Source organism: Genypterus blacodes, unplaced genomic scaffold, assembly GCF_046128005.1.
Source record: "Genypterus blacodes isolate CSIRO-AG114 ecotype Tasmania unplaced genomic scaffold, CSIRO-AGI_Gbla_v1 ptg000070l_1, whole genome shotgun sequence".
Taxonomy (NCBI): Eukaryota; Metazoa; Chordata; class Actinopteri; order Ophidiiformes; family Ophidiidae; genus Genypterus; species Genypterus blacodes.
This window is the reverse complement of record NW_027466880.1, coordinates 5218649-5233484: the sequence shown is the minus strand read 5'-3', so window position 1 is coordinate 5233484 and position 14836 is coordinate 5218649. Positions and strand designations below refer to the sequence as shown.

At 43.8% G+C, this 14836-nt stretch overlaps 1 protein-coding gene across 1 annotated transcript in view; it reads left to right on the top strand.

The window, feature by feature from the left end:
* Window positions 1-4641: 4641 nt before the first annotated feature.
* LOC143005474 (dihydropyridine-sensitive L-type skeletal muscle calcium channel subunit alpha-1-like) overlaps window positions 4642-14836 on the top strand; it is a 31220-nt gene continuing 21025 nt past the window's right edge. The window contains exons 1-4 of the mRNA XM_076156897.1: window positions 4642-4829; window positions 7480-7585; window positions 13536-13675; window positions 14015-14160. Of these exons, the coding sequence (XP_076013012.1) occupies window positions 4642-4829; window positions 7480-7585; window positions 13536-13675; window positions 14015-14160 (580 nt within the window). The remainder of the gene's footprint in view (window positions 4830-7479; window positions 7586-13535; window positions 13676-14014; window positions 14161-14836) is intronic.

The window sequence follows — 14836 nt, the reverse complement described above, 5'->3', positions numbered from 1 at the left end:
CCAGCACCCTTGCCTTGGCAGCACAGGGCCACCCAGAAGGGAAGAGAGGCATTGCCAAGGAATAGGAGAGACATTGTTCCCTTGTTTTAACTGTTGAGCAATTTCAGACTGTGTACCACAGCACACACCACCTGGACGTGCCGCAGCCTCGATCCACAAGGGCAGTGGACTCAGTTCCTTATTTGAGCAAACATAAATAAATCCAACAAAAATGAATACACTGATAACCTCAACTACACTTACATCTCTACACTAACACTAACCTGCAGTCTGACAGCATCCATCCATCCATCCATCCATCCATCCATCCATCCATCCATCCATCCATCCATCCATCCTCACCTCCTCCACACCATCTGGTTCGCTGCAGCGCATCATCCACTGTGCAGAGAAGGTGATCAGCTGCAATCTGCCGTCCCTCCAGGACCTGTACGCCCCCTGGACCCTGAAGCGGGCAGGCAAGATTCTGGCCGACCCCTCCCACCCTGGACAGAAACTGTTTTTAGCCCTCCCCTCTGGCAGGAGCCGGCCCCTTTTGAGCCGACTTGTTCGCCTACAACACATCACGCCCTGCTAGCAGCCTGAAAGTCCCTTGAAAAGTTGCTATGGTCTTTGGTGAAGTGGCGCTCCACATTCGCACCTCAAATGAGACACGCACACACTTGTCATTTACATTCGTAATTTTTTTAATTCCTCATATAAATAGTGATAAACAGTATATTTGTTGCCTTTTATCGGGGCTATATTCGGGGTCATCGTCAAGTCTAGCGCATCATCATGTGTTGGACTGACAGCTGAATGGTTTATAATTGTTTTGTGACAAAAGGGGGAGGGATGTCTGTGAATTTGATTGTAAAGAAATCTAAACAGCTTTATCGAGTGACGTTGTGTTGTCAACTGTACGTATTCTTTGAACCTTTTGCAAGCTACTCAGAACTGGGTCGCGAGCGACCTGTTCGAGACCACTGCCCTACAGCAAAGGCTTGTTCACCCTAAGATAAAAGATAAGATACTTTATTCTTGCATGCAATTCACGGCAATCACATGCAATTGATATTTGTCTTGCACCCCCTACATATTACACACACAAACACATGCACTACAGAGGGGGTGCATGTGTGCATGCGTGCATGTGTGCATGTGCATGTGGGCTCTGACCACCCAACAGACAATGTGTGAGGACCACAGGCTATCTTAAAGTACATGCAGTACATAGGGGCTTGATAAATCTGGGATTTAAGTAATAGCCAGTTCAAAATAGATGTAATATGATCCCATTTCTTTGTTCTCATTCGAAGCAGTTTAGCAAAGGTTTTTGCAGTCTGAAAGCCTGTCTGAATCTTTGAAAATTGATCTGATCTTTCAAGTGCTTTACTTGATAAATCAAGACTGAGCTAGTTTAGTGGCCCGCTTGTTAAGATTTAGGCTTCCATCATTAACAAGATTTTTAGCTGTTTAGACATTTTAAGACAAATACACGGCGTTTGGCAAAACTTTTCTGTTATAAAGTGAAAATAATAGAAGTGTTTTGTCATAGGAAACTTTTTGACGATAGTTTGATGGTTCTGAAGATGGTGATTAGAAAAGTGTATACAGTACTCTATACAGAAATTGTACATTTGTTTGAAAATATAAAAATATGTGGAAATATCATGAATATCATAACCAGTGAGAAGTTGCACTAAAGCAGAAGATTGAGACATTAAGAGATGCAATCTATTTTTTATGTCCTTTCAAGATTTTCCACAGGAGAACAAAGACATTAGATAAGTGTATAAATAAAGTGAGAAATAAAGATCAATGAGGTACTTACATTGTTTTTGTGGGTGACGGCAGCTCAGATGGCTAACAAACACTTAACTGGTCTTGTGACCCTCACGCCTTATATATAGACCCCCCCCTCCCCCCCCCACACACACACACAAATTCCAGGTTTAGGTATATGTGTGAATGAAGCAAACATTAGCACGACACAAACCTTCCATTCCACACGCACATGCAAAGCATCAGTGGCTGGGGCAACTCACTCAGTCTACATGCATAATGAAACAATAATGAAAAAAAATATATACAATAAAACTAAAACACATCAGAGCTTACATCATTGAAGAATTGATGTATGCTCTGAGTAACACATATACATTTTGAAAGAATTTACTCTGGCATGTAACTGCATGTTATAATCAGTATAAGTCACCTCCACATTCATTTCCCCTTCTAATGGACTTTCCTCATAGCCATGTGTCATGTAGGCTAGGCAGGGGTGTACAGAGCTGCATAATGTTGACTTTTTGAAATCGATCAGAATTAAATATTTGGTGAAACATTTTTCAAATAAAAATGTATCCTCTTAAAAGCATATTCTTCCTTGTATTGTTTGTACTTATAGTGTGCAACTGAGTTTCCATTATTTGGAAAATCAGTGTTTGTTTGTTTTTGTTTAAACGTATGAAGATAAGTGAATCAAATCAAACGGAAATTAAAGAATTCAAATGCATCGTTTCATTCACGAAATTATGTAAACCAAATTAAATTAAATTGCAGACATGATCACACACACGCACAGGGCTGTCCCTCGTTTAAATTCCTGCCTGGAGCTGTCCGTTACCTCCTTAACATTACACTCCTCCCTAATGAACCCAAACATCTATGGTGAAGTCTTATTACCATGCCACCACCATAGATACTGAATGAAAACCATTCGCCTTGACAACACCATCCAAGGCTGGTCTCTCTCCGTAAGAAATGTTGGCTGGGGTTGGAGGATTGTAGGTGAATCCAGTCAGGACAAGTTTGTTAGAAAACAAATAAAACCGACAGAGATGGAGCGAAAAGTGGAGCCATAAGGTCGTTCGTACTTCACTTTGGTGGATGGACCTTACTGAGCCACAAGTCAAAGTTTTGCCATAAAGTATGGAAGGTGTCATAGCAAGGAGAAAGGTACAAGACTGTCCCACTACACCCATTCATAGTAGACGGCCACAAGTGGTGACAACATATGCCTACATTTTGTCAGGAGGTCATTGGTTCCTAGGAGGGCATAGGACCGTATGCTAAGGGCTCACACTATCCAAGCCAGGTGCTCTGAAATGGCAGCCACTCAAGCAGATACTAGTAATACTGTCTTATATGTCCCTTTGTAAATATATGAGTATATCAAGAATGTGTGTAATGTTGTCGGTTAAGTTGTATGTATGTTAATTTATTGTCGTTGTGAAAAAAAACAAACGGTTAAAAACGGTAACATCTGATGAGTGCAACAGAACTTGGAGCAGCAATGACCAAGTTATTAATATAAATAATATATAATTATTAATCAGTAGACTTTCAAGCAAGTATCAAGGGGTTGAAGCTCCTATCATGAAACATCCTCCCTATCCCCCACAGCCTCCCTAACCAAGTTTACTCCAGGTGCTAAAAAGGAGGCTCTGGCCGATCCTTGAACCTCAGATTCAGGACTGAAAAGAGAGCCACTAGAATACCAGTGAAAATGTATAAAAGCACTGAACATGAAAGTGCAGTCAATAGTGGAGTGGTGTCCATGTTGGTTTAGCACGGGGGGGATGGGTGAGTGTGTGTTTTAGGGGACCGAGGATCGGGTTTGGTGGGAATGCATGTATGTTTGTGGAGGAGGGTGGGGTGAGGGGGGGCAGAGTTCAGCAGGGAGACAGCTGTGGGGAAAAAGCTGTGCCTGAACCTTGTGGTTCTTGTCCGGAGAATCCTGTAGCGCCTCCCAGCTGTGAACACGCACACACTCTAATTGTCGAAGCCTGTGTCAACTAGAAAATCAGTGTCAGAGAATTGTTTACCACTAATCCCAGCAGTCAGGAATTGTTAAAATGGCTCGATCAAATCAACCCCGTGTTGACCAACCTCCCTTCATAGTACACCCCGCTGTTAAGGTAAGGTAAAAAGAAATGTGAGAAGTGAAGTGAGAAGTATCACAAAGTGCTTCACAGGCAACAAGTGGCGGATAATTATCAAAATCAACATAATGAAACATTAAACCGGCAATGTCTCTGTACAAATAGGTTTTAAGATGCTGCCTAAAACAGTCAACTTATAGATATAAACTGGATTCACCTACAATGCTCCATATATATATATACATATATATACACACACATATATATATATATATACATACACTACCAGTCAAAAGTTTGGACTGAGAAGAGAAAAGAAGAGAAGAGAATGAGAAGGTGTGTCCAAACTTTTGACTGGTAGTGTATATATATGTATATATATATAAAAATATGTATGTAAATATATATTGGCCACTCCGAGTCACACAGTCTCCTCTAAAGGTTACTTTGTGCCAAAATCTGTGCCAATATCCCCTTTTGTCACTCGAGGCTGCTAGGGCAACACTCATTGTCTATATTTATTCTCTCAACCAAACAGCTGTTCAGTAAGTCAATACCTTACAAGTAGAGGGGACAGTTGTCGCTCAGCAGAGAGGGAGAGAAGGGGGTAAAACTATCAACACGAGAGAGAGAGTGAGAGAAAAGATGATACATTGAAACGTAGTTGGAAGACAAATGTAGCTCTGGCAGAGGATTGGACAGAACAAAGGACACGAGGACTGACTTTTTGGATTACTGCTGATTTTTGGTATTTGGTTTGCTCTTTCAAGGCACAATGGCAGACAGCAGCAATCCTCCATTATCATCCTACATTATGGATGAAGAAACTCTGAAGAGGAAGCAGAAGGAGAAGCTCAAGAAGCTGATGGCCACAGGAGGAAACCCGAGGCCCACACGCTCTCTCCTCTTCTTGACTCTAAAAAACCCTTTTCGCAAAGCCTGCATTAGTATAGTGGAGTGGAAGTATCCTTCTGCAGTCAAAGGTTACTGGGCAGAGACACTGCTGGACCAAAGATTTTAACAGCATGCCATCACTACCACCCCAACACGTCAAGAACATCGCCAAATGGCTTTAAGATTAGAAATTGGCAGAGCTACATTTGGCGACAGAGTTGTGAAATTCAAATACAAATTTTATGTGTGTTGGTTTTCACACATTTTGTTATTACTTTGGTTACCAATCTGCTGATTAAGAAGAAATTGTCTCACATATTGTCATAACATTTTAAGACAAGAAGGAATTCACACAACAAAGTAAGAAGATACACCATACAAAGTGTATACCCAAGAACAACGTAAACATTCAGGTAATCGGAGACATTTTAGACTGGATCTGGTGTAGTGACATCATTCTTTGCCAGTACTACAAAGCATGGTGATGGGTTTATTAAAATAAGCTTAGCTTAAGTATTTATCAATTTTACAATGTCACAAAGCCAACTCACTTCTGATCTCCTTCTGTCGCCAGGGTAACTTGTGTTCCATTCATGTGAAATGCAATTCAGAAAAAGGTGGAGTTGATATGACTTCATTCGCAAAATACAAGTTGTCTTCAGTGTAATTACTGTATCTAGTTGGTCCAATAGCACCTTTGATAAAACCTTTAGAGTAAGCTTTATTCTCATTATTATTGTTGAGAATGCATCCCACCAGCGTGAAACACACAGCAAAGCAAGTAAGTAAGAAGTGTTCATAAAATATGATATGCCCTCTGCCGGGACTCTGCACCTTGTCAGGGAATTAAAGTGTGTTTTGCAGCTATCTAAATGTCATACATCATAGGGAGCCTGCAGGTACGATGACACTATTTTCCATTGGTCAAGAGGCGGTAGTATATTTCAGCTATCAGAAATAAGTCAGCTTTGTGACACTGGACTTGAGCTTCAACATATCTGACTAAGTAGAGGCCCCTGGTTTTGGAATTAGGGTTTCAAATGAGCAAAGTCTAAATGCAGCCCAGTACGCTGGACTGGGAGCTTTGGGTTTAAGTTTTGGGAGTTTGCTTAAAAAAATATACTTAGAGAAAACTTTGAGAAAAAACAAGATAACACAACCAACTTTTTTTCTCAACAACCGAGCAGATTACTTTATAGGTTAGGCCTTTACTGATGGCAATGTAGATTTTCATTCACACAAAAGATTAAATTAAAATGTATTAAAATGAATGTATCAATTAACATGTTACTATTAAAATGAATACACAGTATAATACCAAGTCAGTTAAACATCAAGGTCATTTTGTAGAGCTCTGGCAGTGCTCCTCCTGTTCCTACTCGCACAAAGGAGCAGATACCGTGCCTCCTGCTGGGTTAATGCCCTTCCATGGTCCTGTCCAGCTTCCGGCAGGCACCCTGGAGGTTCAGGTTCCGGGTGGACAGCCAGACCCTCTGACCTGGCCGATACAGAGGTGCCCATACCCGTTGTCTGTACGCTGCCTCCTGGACGAAAGGGACTTACTTGAATCTGGTTGGGCTCACCAATGCCCTCTTTAGTGGTGAACCCTGCCTTTAACCGGAGAGGAGGCCAGCCGATGTCCCTTCTCCCAACAGTAGAGGCACAAGCTCTCCTTGAATCCTCGCTGTCTCTCCTCAGGGCCGAGTCGGTTGCGCCTTAGCTGCATGGCTTCCTCTGTAGCGACAGGGGGGCTAAGTGATGTGTGACTGAAGGAGGCTTGAAGAAGGCTGCTCCGTGGAAGGTTCGGTCGTCGGGGACAGGCAGGGTAGGTCAGAGGGCATGCGGCAAGAGACAAGGTCGAGGGCAGGCATAGGTCTGAGGTCTGGAGATGGGAGACAAGGTCAGGGCAGGCGTAGGTCGGTACATGAGGGCTGGAGACAGGAGACGTGGTCAGTTGCAGGCGTGGGTCGGTTCACAAGGGCTGGAGACAGGAGATGTGGTCAAGTGCAGGCGTGGACGAATAAACACAAGCGATCAAGCGAGGAGTACTATCACTGGGAGAAAGAAACACACGGGAACACAAGGGAGCCACGAACGATAACAAACTGACAAAGAACACACAGAGCACAGGGGGTAAATACAGTATACCAGACAGGGGAGGAGACAACGAGACACAGGTGAATGACATCAGGGAAGGCAGGTAAGCACACTGACGGGAAGCACGTGAGCTTCAAGGACGTTGCACATGAGGTGACATGTGACATTATCTGTATCTTTCAGCTGATGCTTCATTGTTATATCAAGTGACTGGATTTAACAGCCAAAAAAGTCAGTCTAGGTGCCTGGCCTGACAGAATCTTGGCCAAAGGCTTACAAATACAAATACAAATACAAATACTAACATTATAATGAGGTTTTTGAAGTGTTAAATAATAATAATTTCCATTTATCTTAGGTTTTAGTCCAATTTTCATTCTTAAAATGTATTGGCAATGATCACATTGTCCGCAGTCAGTTGCAATAACTCTTAATAACACAAAAGCATCCAGAGATTGTGTGAGAGTGCCATTAGCTGTTTTTTGTGTAAATTTTAACTTCATATTAGAATAACTTGTTTAATTCTAATCTAATCTAATTAACCTAATGGCCTGTTATGTTTGTACAGTCGTTGACATAAATCATGCAATTATCATGCAAGCTTCCTATACTTCACTATCAGACCTTTTGAAATCATCATTCTTCTTGCCATTTTTGCAAACTGTGTGGCCCTCGCTGTGTACTTGCCCATGCCTGAGGAGGACAGCAACAACACCAACAGCAATCTGGTAAGTAAACTAATATGTTCATTAACAAGTAATGTTGTGATGATTGTGCTCATTGTTGGCCCAATTATGAAAAGGTTTATGGAGGGACCTGAAACACAATCAGATACATAATAAACTGTGTTGATCATATCTGTGTGTGTGTTTTATGCTGGAATGGAACAACAGGATTGGAACAACAATGGTCATTGCATAATTCCAAAGTAAATGCAGCAGATTTCATGTATTTTCCTTTGCTGATGTGGTTTGGTCTTTGTCATGCCTCTTGTGTTTTTTCGAAATCAGATATGTTAATTATTTTTTGTGTTGTGTGTGATTACTGATATACTACAAGGACATACTGCTTGTATCAGGTTGTGTGATTTAACAGTCAGTAAATCAAAGTATAGTCCTACAGTCTGTAATATTTGTGGGTGAACGAAGGGTACATGGAGACAGAGCTAAAGTAAGTCTACTTGCCGTCTACTGCGGAACTTGAATACCGGAACACTGTTACACGCGCCCCGATACAGGTACCGTAATTACCTTAATACTATGAGCAACATTACCGTAATACATCATGTGAACTCCTCCCTCCTCGATTATAACCTAGATAGCCACATGCACATGCAGGGTTTAATTAACAGTAACATACCCTAAACTTCATAATCATAGCAGTAAACAGTAAGAACACAACTACTGACTTAACCAGCCATTAAATCTACATGAACATTTAGAAATCCAGTCATTCTGGTGCTGTTCGCTGCCTTTCAGGATAGTGGCGCTCAGGTTGCGCTTCCAGAGATGCACCAGCAGCTGCATCTTCTTGCTTCTGTGCTTTCTGCTTGGTCTTTAGAGCTTGCTGTGTAGTCCAGGAAATCGCTGTCTTCCATTCTGCTTGGACGTGTTGAAGCTTTAGATGTACGAAGGTGATCCACATGCACCTTGACTTGGCGTTGACCTATTTGCACTGCATAGGTCAGAGGTCCTTTTCGTCGCAGAATTTCCCCTGGAATCCAGAGTTTTCTTAGGATGTCTGAAATCTCGAACTTACACCCTCTCTCCCAGATTAAATATCCGGAGAGGCTTTGCCCACTTGTCATGAGCCTTTTTCTGTTGTAGCTGATGCTTGACCACCACTTCGGATATGTCTGGCTTCAGTAATGACAGGCGAGTGCATGGTTGTCTTTTCAGAAACAATTCAACCGGGGGGTGTTCGGTGAGTGAGGAGTGTTTCAATATGTGAACAGGAACCGAGCAAGCCGTAGATGGGGTGGCACAGACTGTGCTTCCAGTCGTGTCCAGGCTTTCTTGAAAGTCTCTACTGCTAGTTCCGCTGCTCATTTAGACGCAGGATGGTAAAGTGGTGTGAGAACGTGGCGTACTCCATTATTCTTGAGAAACTGCTCAAACTCCGTTGATTTAAAGGGAGGGCGATTGTCTGACATGAGCACCTTTGGAAGACCATATGAGAGGTTCCTGCAAAGATTTGCAGTCTTCTATTTGCTGTTGTCAGCTGTATACGCAGGACAGAAAACACTTCACTTCACTCACCACTGTGCTTTCATGAGCGTCATGCTTGCATGGAAGACGTGACAACGCATCTGCATTGGCGTGGTCACTGGAGCGTCTATACTGGATGTCATAGTCATATGCCAGTAGGATTAAGGCCCAGCGTTGCATGTGTATCATCAATGTCTTTGGCAGGCTGAACTTCTTCAGCTGCTGCAGGAAGAATATCCTTTGCTGGGCCTTTTTGGTGAGGGAGCTGATGTTGAGCTCCCACTTGAGGTCCTGGGAGATGATGGATGCCAGGAAACGAAAGGACTCCACAGTGTCAACTTGGGAGTCACACAGAGTGATGGGGGTGGGTGGGGCTGCGTTCAGTCGGAAATCCACGACCATCTCCTTTGTTTTCAGAGCATTAAGCTCCAGATTGTTACGCCTGCACCAATTCACCAGACGGTCAGTCTCCTGCCTGTAGGCAGACTCGTCCCCATCAGAGATGAGGGTGGTGTTGTCCGCGAACTTCAGGAGTTGGACTGACTGATGACTGGAGGTGCAGTCGTTTGTATATAAGGAGAAGAGCAGAGGGGAAAGAACGCAGCTTTGAGGGGAACCGGTGCTGATTGAGCGTGAAGCAGAGACATGTTTCCCCAGCTTCACGTGCTGCTTCCTGTAACAGGAAGTCTGTGACCCACCTGCAGGTGGAGTCGGGCACGTGGAGCTGGGAGAGCTTGTCCTGCAGCACTGAGGGGATGATGGTGTTAAAGGCAGAGCTGAAGTCAACAAACAGGATCCTGGCGTAGGTTCCTGCGGAGTCCAGGTGCTGGAGGGTGAAGTGAAGGGCCATGTTGACAGCGTCTTTCAGGTGAGGGAGCACTAGGCGCTCAAAGGACTTCATCATTACAGAAGTCAGGGCACGGGTCTGTAGTCGTTAAGTCCTGTGGTCCTTGGCTTCTTGGGATGGGGATGATGGTGGACGCTTTGAAGCAGACTGGTACATGGCATGTCTCCAATGAGGTGTTAAAGATGTCGGTGAACACTGGAGACAGCTGATCGGCACAGTGCTTCAGCGTGGAGGGGGAGACAGAGTCCGGGCCCGCAGCTTTGCAGGGGTTCTGTCTCTCGAACAGCCTGTTGTGACCCTCTCTAGAAGTGAGAGGGTCGTTGATGAGGTGGGGGAGGAGGGGGCCTCTGTGAGGGCCATATGTGAGGAGGGGGAGAGGGGAGGGGAGGGGGGCTGGTGATTGCTGTAGGTGTCATGTGGGACGGTGTCAGAACTGACAGCTTGACCATCAAAGCGACAGTAAAACTCATTCAACCTGTTGGAGGCACAGATCATTCAAGGACTGAGCGGGCTTAGGGTTATAGTTTTAATGTTACGGAGACCCTTCCACACAGATGCAGTGTCATTAGCTGCAAACTGCTGCCTCAGTTTCTCCGAGTACAGTTTCTTAGCATCTCTCACCGCCTTAATCTGTACTTAGCCTCTTTGAACCCGTCTCTATCTCCGCTCCTAAATGCCTGCCCCTTCTGCCGGTGGTGCTGCATGAGTTTTCCTGGTACGTGTCGGTACACAGCTGTCCTCACAGAAGCTGATGTATGACCTCACAGCCTCTGTGTACTCGTCCAGGCTGACGGTGTCGGACCTGAAAATGTTCCAGTCAGTACAGTCAAAGCACGCCTGAAGATTCTCCAGAGCCTCACTGGTCCACATCTTAGATGTCCTCACAACAGGTTTACACAGTTTGAGTTTCTGCCTGTATGCGGGAATCAGATGGACCATGGCGTGGTCCGAGTGTCCCAGTGGAGCACGGGGGATGGCGTGATAAGCCCCACTGACTGTGGTGTAACAATGATCCAAGGTGTTCTCCTCTCTGGTCGGACCTTTAATGAATTGTCTGTATTTGGGGAGTTCATGGGTGAGATTTTCCTTTGTTAAAGTCGCCGAGGACAATAACTAAGGAGTCCGGATTGGTTCGTTCCACACACAGAATCTGATCGGCAAGTGCGCGTTGAGCCTCTTGCGCATTAGCGCTCGGTGGAATGTAAACACCAACCAGAATGAATGAAGCGAACTCACGGGTGGAATAAAAGGGTTTGCAATTGATAATGAATATTTCCAGAGTAGGCGAGCAGTGCTGTAGGATCACTGTTACATCGTTCCACCAGCCACTGTTGGTGTAAAAACAGATACCTCCACCTCTCGCTTTGCCGGAAAGTTCGGTTACACGGTCCGCTCTGAGCAGCTCGAAGCCCGTCAGCTGAAGCGCGGTGTCCGGCGTTAAACCGCTGAGCAAGGTCTCTGTGGAGCACAGAACTGAAGCTGTAGAGAAGTCTCTGTTTCTCCCCACTAGTGAATGGAGTTCATCAAGTTTGTTGCACAGTGAGCGCACATTAGAGAGGAAAATCCCCGGAAGCGGAGTATGTAATCCGCGCCTTTGGAGACGCACAAGCGCGAGCCCTTGACTATAATGTCCAGTATTTCTACAGATGAAATTAGAAAAGTGGGAAGCAGATCCACTGCAGTAGATCCTGTGATGTTTAGGAGCTCCTTTCTGCTGAGAGAGGCCCCAAGAGCGGAGTTTGACAAACAAGCAAACACACAAATAACAAAAAACAAGTCGTACGCAGCACCATCTTAGCTACCTCATAACAATTCTAGAGCAAGTGCAATTTTACAGGCCTTTTGGAAAGTGGGCTCCTTTTCGGAGAGTAGCCTCTTGTGATACTGTTCCCCTGAGAGGCCACATACAAACTGAACCCTGAGTGCATCATTGAGAAATTGTCCAAAGTCACAAGTGCTCGCTAGTTTCTTCCCTGCAAGGATATATTCAGAGACTGTTTCATCTTGCTGTTGATGTCTTTGGCTTGAAATGCAGCGACATGGCTTTCGTGAGGTTATCACAGTATTTTTCAACCTGAGTGCCGTGGCACACTAGTGTGCCGTTAGAGATCGTCAGGTGTGCCGTGGGAAATTATCCAACTTCACTAAATTAGTCCGCGAGCCGATCTGGCCCGCAAGACAGACCGGCAGATCGCAAATTTCGAAGCGCACACCCGCAACCGGTCAACAAAAGTGTTGTGTTTAATCGCAGCGCAAATTCCAAAGCGCGCACTCAAGGGCAACACTCAGGAATACATCTACATGCATGCAGCATGCATGCACGCACACACACACACAAACAGTGTCACTTTCAGATGTCCTTAAGATCAGCTGATAGATTGGGACAACTGCCACTGCTGTTAATTGAACCAATGACATATATAGATCTCCAGTGCATGCCACAGATTTGTGAGTGAGTCACAGATTAAGTGTGTGTGCAACCAAGTGTGTGAGGGAGTGCATGGGCAATTGAATGTGTGAGTGTGTGAGTGAGTGAGTGAGTGAGTTGCTGACTCCATAATACTCCACAAGCAGAATGTAAAAGTTCTTTGTGGGAGAGGTGATACGTTCACCCAGAATGAGGTGCATTTAGGTGTTTCATTGCTTTTGCTTTCCTCAAAACTGTAAACACAAAATCCAATTGTCAAACAACATTTTACAAAAAAGTTTTCTGGCAAAATTAAAGATATTGTGTCAAACCATTTTATCTTTGCCAGTCATTATATTAACATTACTAAGCATTCATTACACACTTCATCAAAAAATGGACAGAAAAATATGTATGTGTATAAACCAAATTGATTGATTGCCAGGTCGCCTCCCACCCACAGACCAGTTCTGCTTGAGATTTCTTCCCGTGAAAGGGGAGTTATTTCTTGTCGCTGTTGCCAAGAGCTTGCTCATGGGGAATGTTGGGTCTATTTAAATGCACAATGTGAAAAGTGCCTTGAGATAACGATAATCGTTATGATTTGATTTCAATAACTTTGAATTGAATAGTCTTAATTTCAGCATAATCCTCTGCCAGAATGGACCACAGAAAAGGCTGGTGGATAATAGAGTGGTATGTGGACAGGTCTGGATTATCCTCCTTCATCTGAGTCATAGCTCCTTTCTCCCTACCGATCATGGAGGGTGCCCTGTTTGTGGTAGTAGAGACCACATATTTCAGACCTCCCTCTCTGTGCCCATATCTCCTTTATGGACAGATATATGATCAACAGGATTTACAAGCTGTTGTAGCTGACAGAAGGATCTGTCTCATGGTGTGGTGTACAGATGAACCTGTGTTGATTGGACATTTCCTTTGGTCTTTCCCTCCACTTCATCACTTTGTGGCTCCCTGAAATTACAAAAACTACAAAAGACACACACACACACACTTGAACACAAGTTAAGTTTATGTCTATAGCTAAATATCACAAACAATGTTGCAAGGGTGTTAGGACATGGCTCTACATATCTGATCACCAGAAGGGTGTAATTTACAGCCTTTTCATCATCAACTGTGTAGCTGTACATTTACACTTTCTGCTGTAGTTGCTTAACATTCAAATGATTCAATCAAAAGTTGCTGTTTTGCAGGAAAGTCTGGAGTACATCTTCCTCATCATCTTCTCCATAGAATGTTTCCTGAAGATTATTGCGTATGGATTTCTTTTCCATGCGGATGCATATCTAAGGAACTGTTGGAATATCCTGGACTTTGTCTGTGTATCCGTTGGGTAAGTTGATTATGTTGCAGTGCCGAGTACATTTATTTAGATATTGCTGCTAGGATGGAAACACGTGAGCCGTGGTAATTCAGTTGGATCGCCTTTGGAACCAAAGAGAGATCATCCAAACAGGAACAATGTGGACATGCAGTTGCTTGGTCAGGCTGGTAGGGGCTCTGGTCTCAGAGAATAACAGCATTCACAGCTGACAAAGTTCATAATGTACAGTGGTTATTGTTTGCATCCTATTTGCATGAGCATGTCAAAGTGGAATCACTGAAACACTTTTTTGATTGAGTCATGTCTATGGAAGGAAACATAATTTTTCCTGTCCATCTGTTTCTTCAGGCTGTTCACTGTGGTTGTGGATGCCATAAATCACATCAGTGGAGTAGAGGCTCCAGTAGCAGAAAAAGGAGGCGGTGGTTTTGACATGAAAGCCCTCAGAGCATTCAGAGTCCTCCGACCTCTCAGATTGGTTTCTGGAGTTCCGAGTAAGTTACTTTAAAGGACAACAATAAGTACTATTAGTCTACAGCCAACCTTCCACTGCCATTTGTATGAATTTAATGGGTGATATTAGATCACCTAGAGCAGTGTTTTTCAACTTCACTTAATTAGTCTGCAAGCCGATCCGGCGATCTGGCCCGCAAGATAGACCGGCCGATCGCAAATTTCGAAGCGCGCAGGATTTTTTATCATGTAAAAAAGGTGTCTTGGCTCAAAAAAGGTTGAAAAACACTGACCTACTGTAGAGCAGCAGCCCCCAACCAACCATTTAGTACCAGGCCGCACAGTAAGACTTATTATCAAAAATATTTTTTTTATTCAGTCTGAAAGACATTTTATTGAAAAAATTACTGGAACCATCCATCTGTGCGTCTGTGTCTCTTGACACATGTCAAGATTCTCATCTCAGTTACGTGATACATCAGAAATGAAGTGGAAATTAGTAGAAAACAAACGTCTTCAAAGAGCCATCATTCTCCGCGCTAATTCACGATACCCAGTCTTTGCTTTTAAAATGAATCGTTGAGTGAATCGAGTCTGTCTGTGTCAAAAGAAGATCAACCATGCAAATTGTAAATGACGGTGGCATTAAAAAGTTAGTTTCAGACAACACCTCTGCCAGTGTTCTGGATTAAAATCAGGGCAGAATAGCCTGAGATC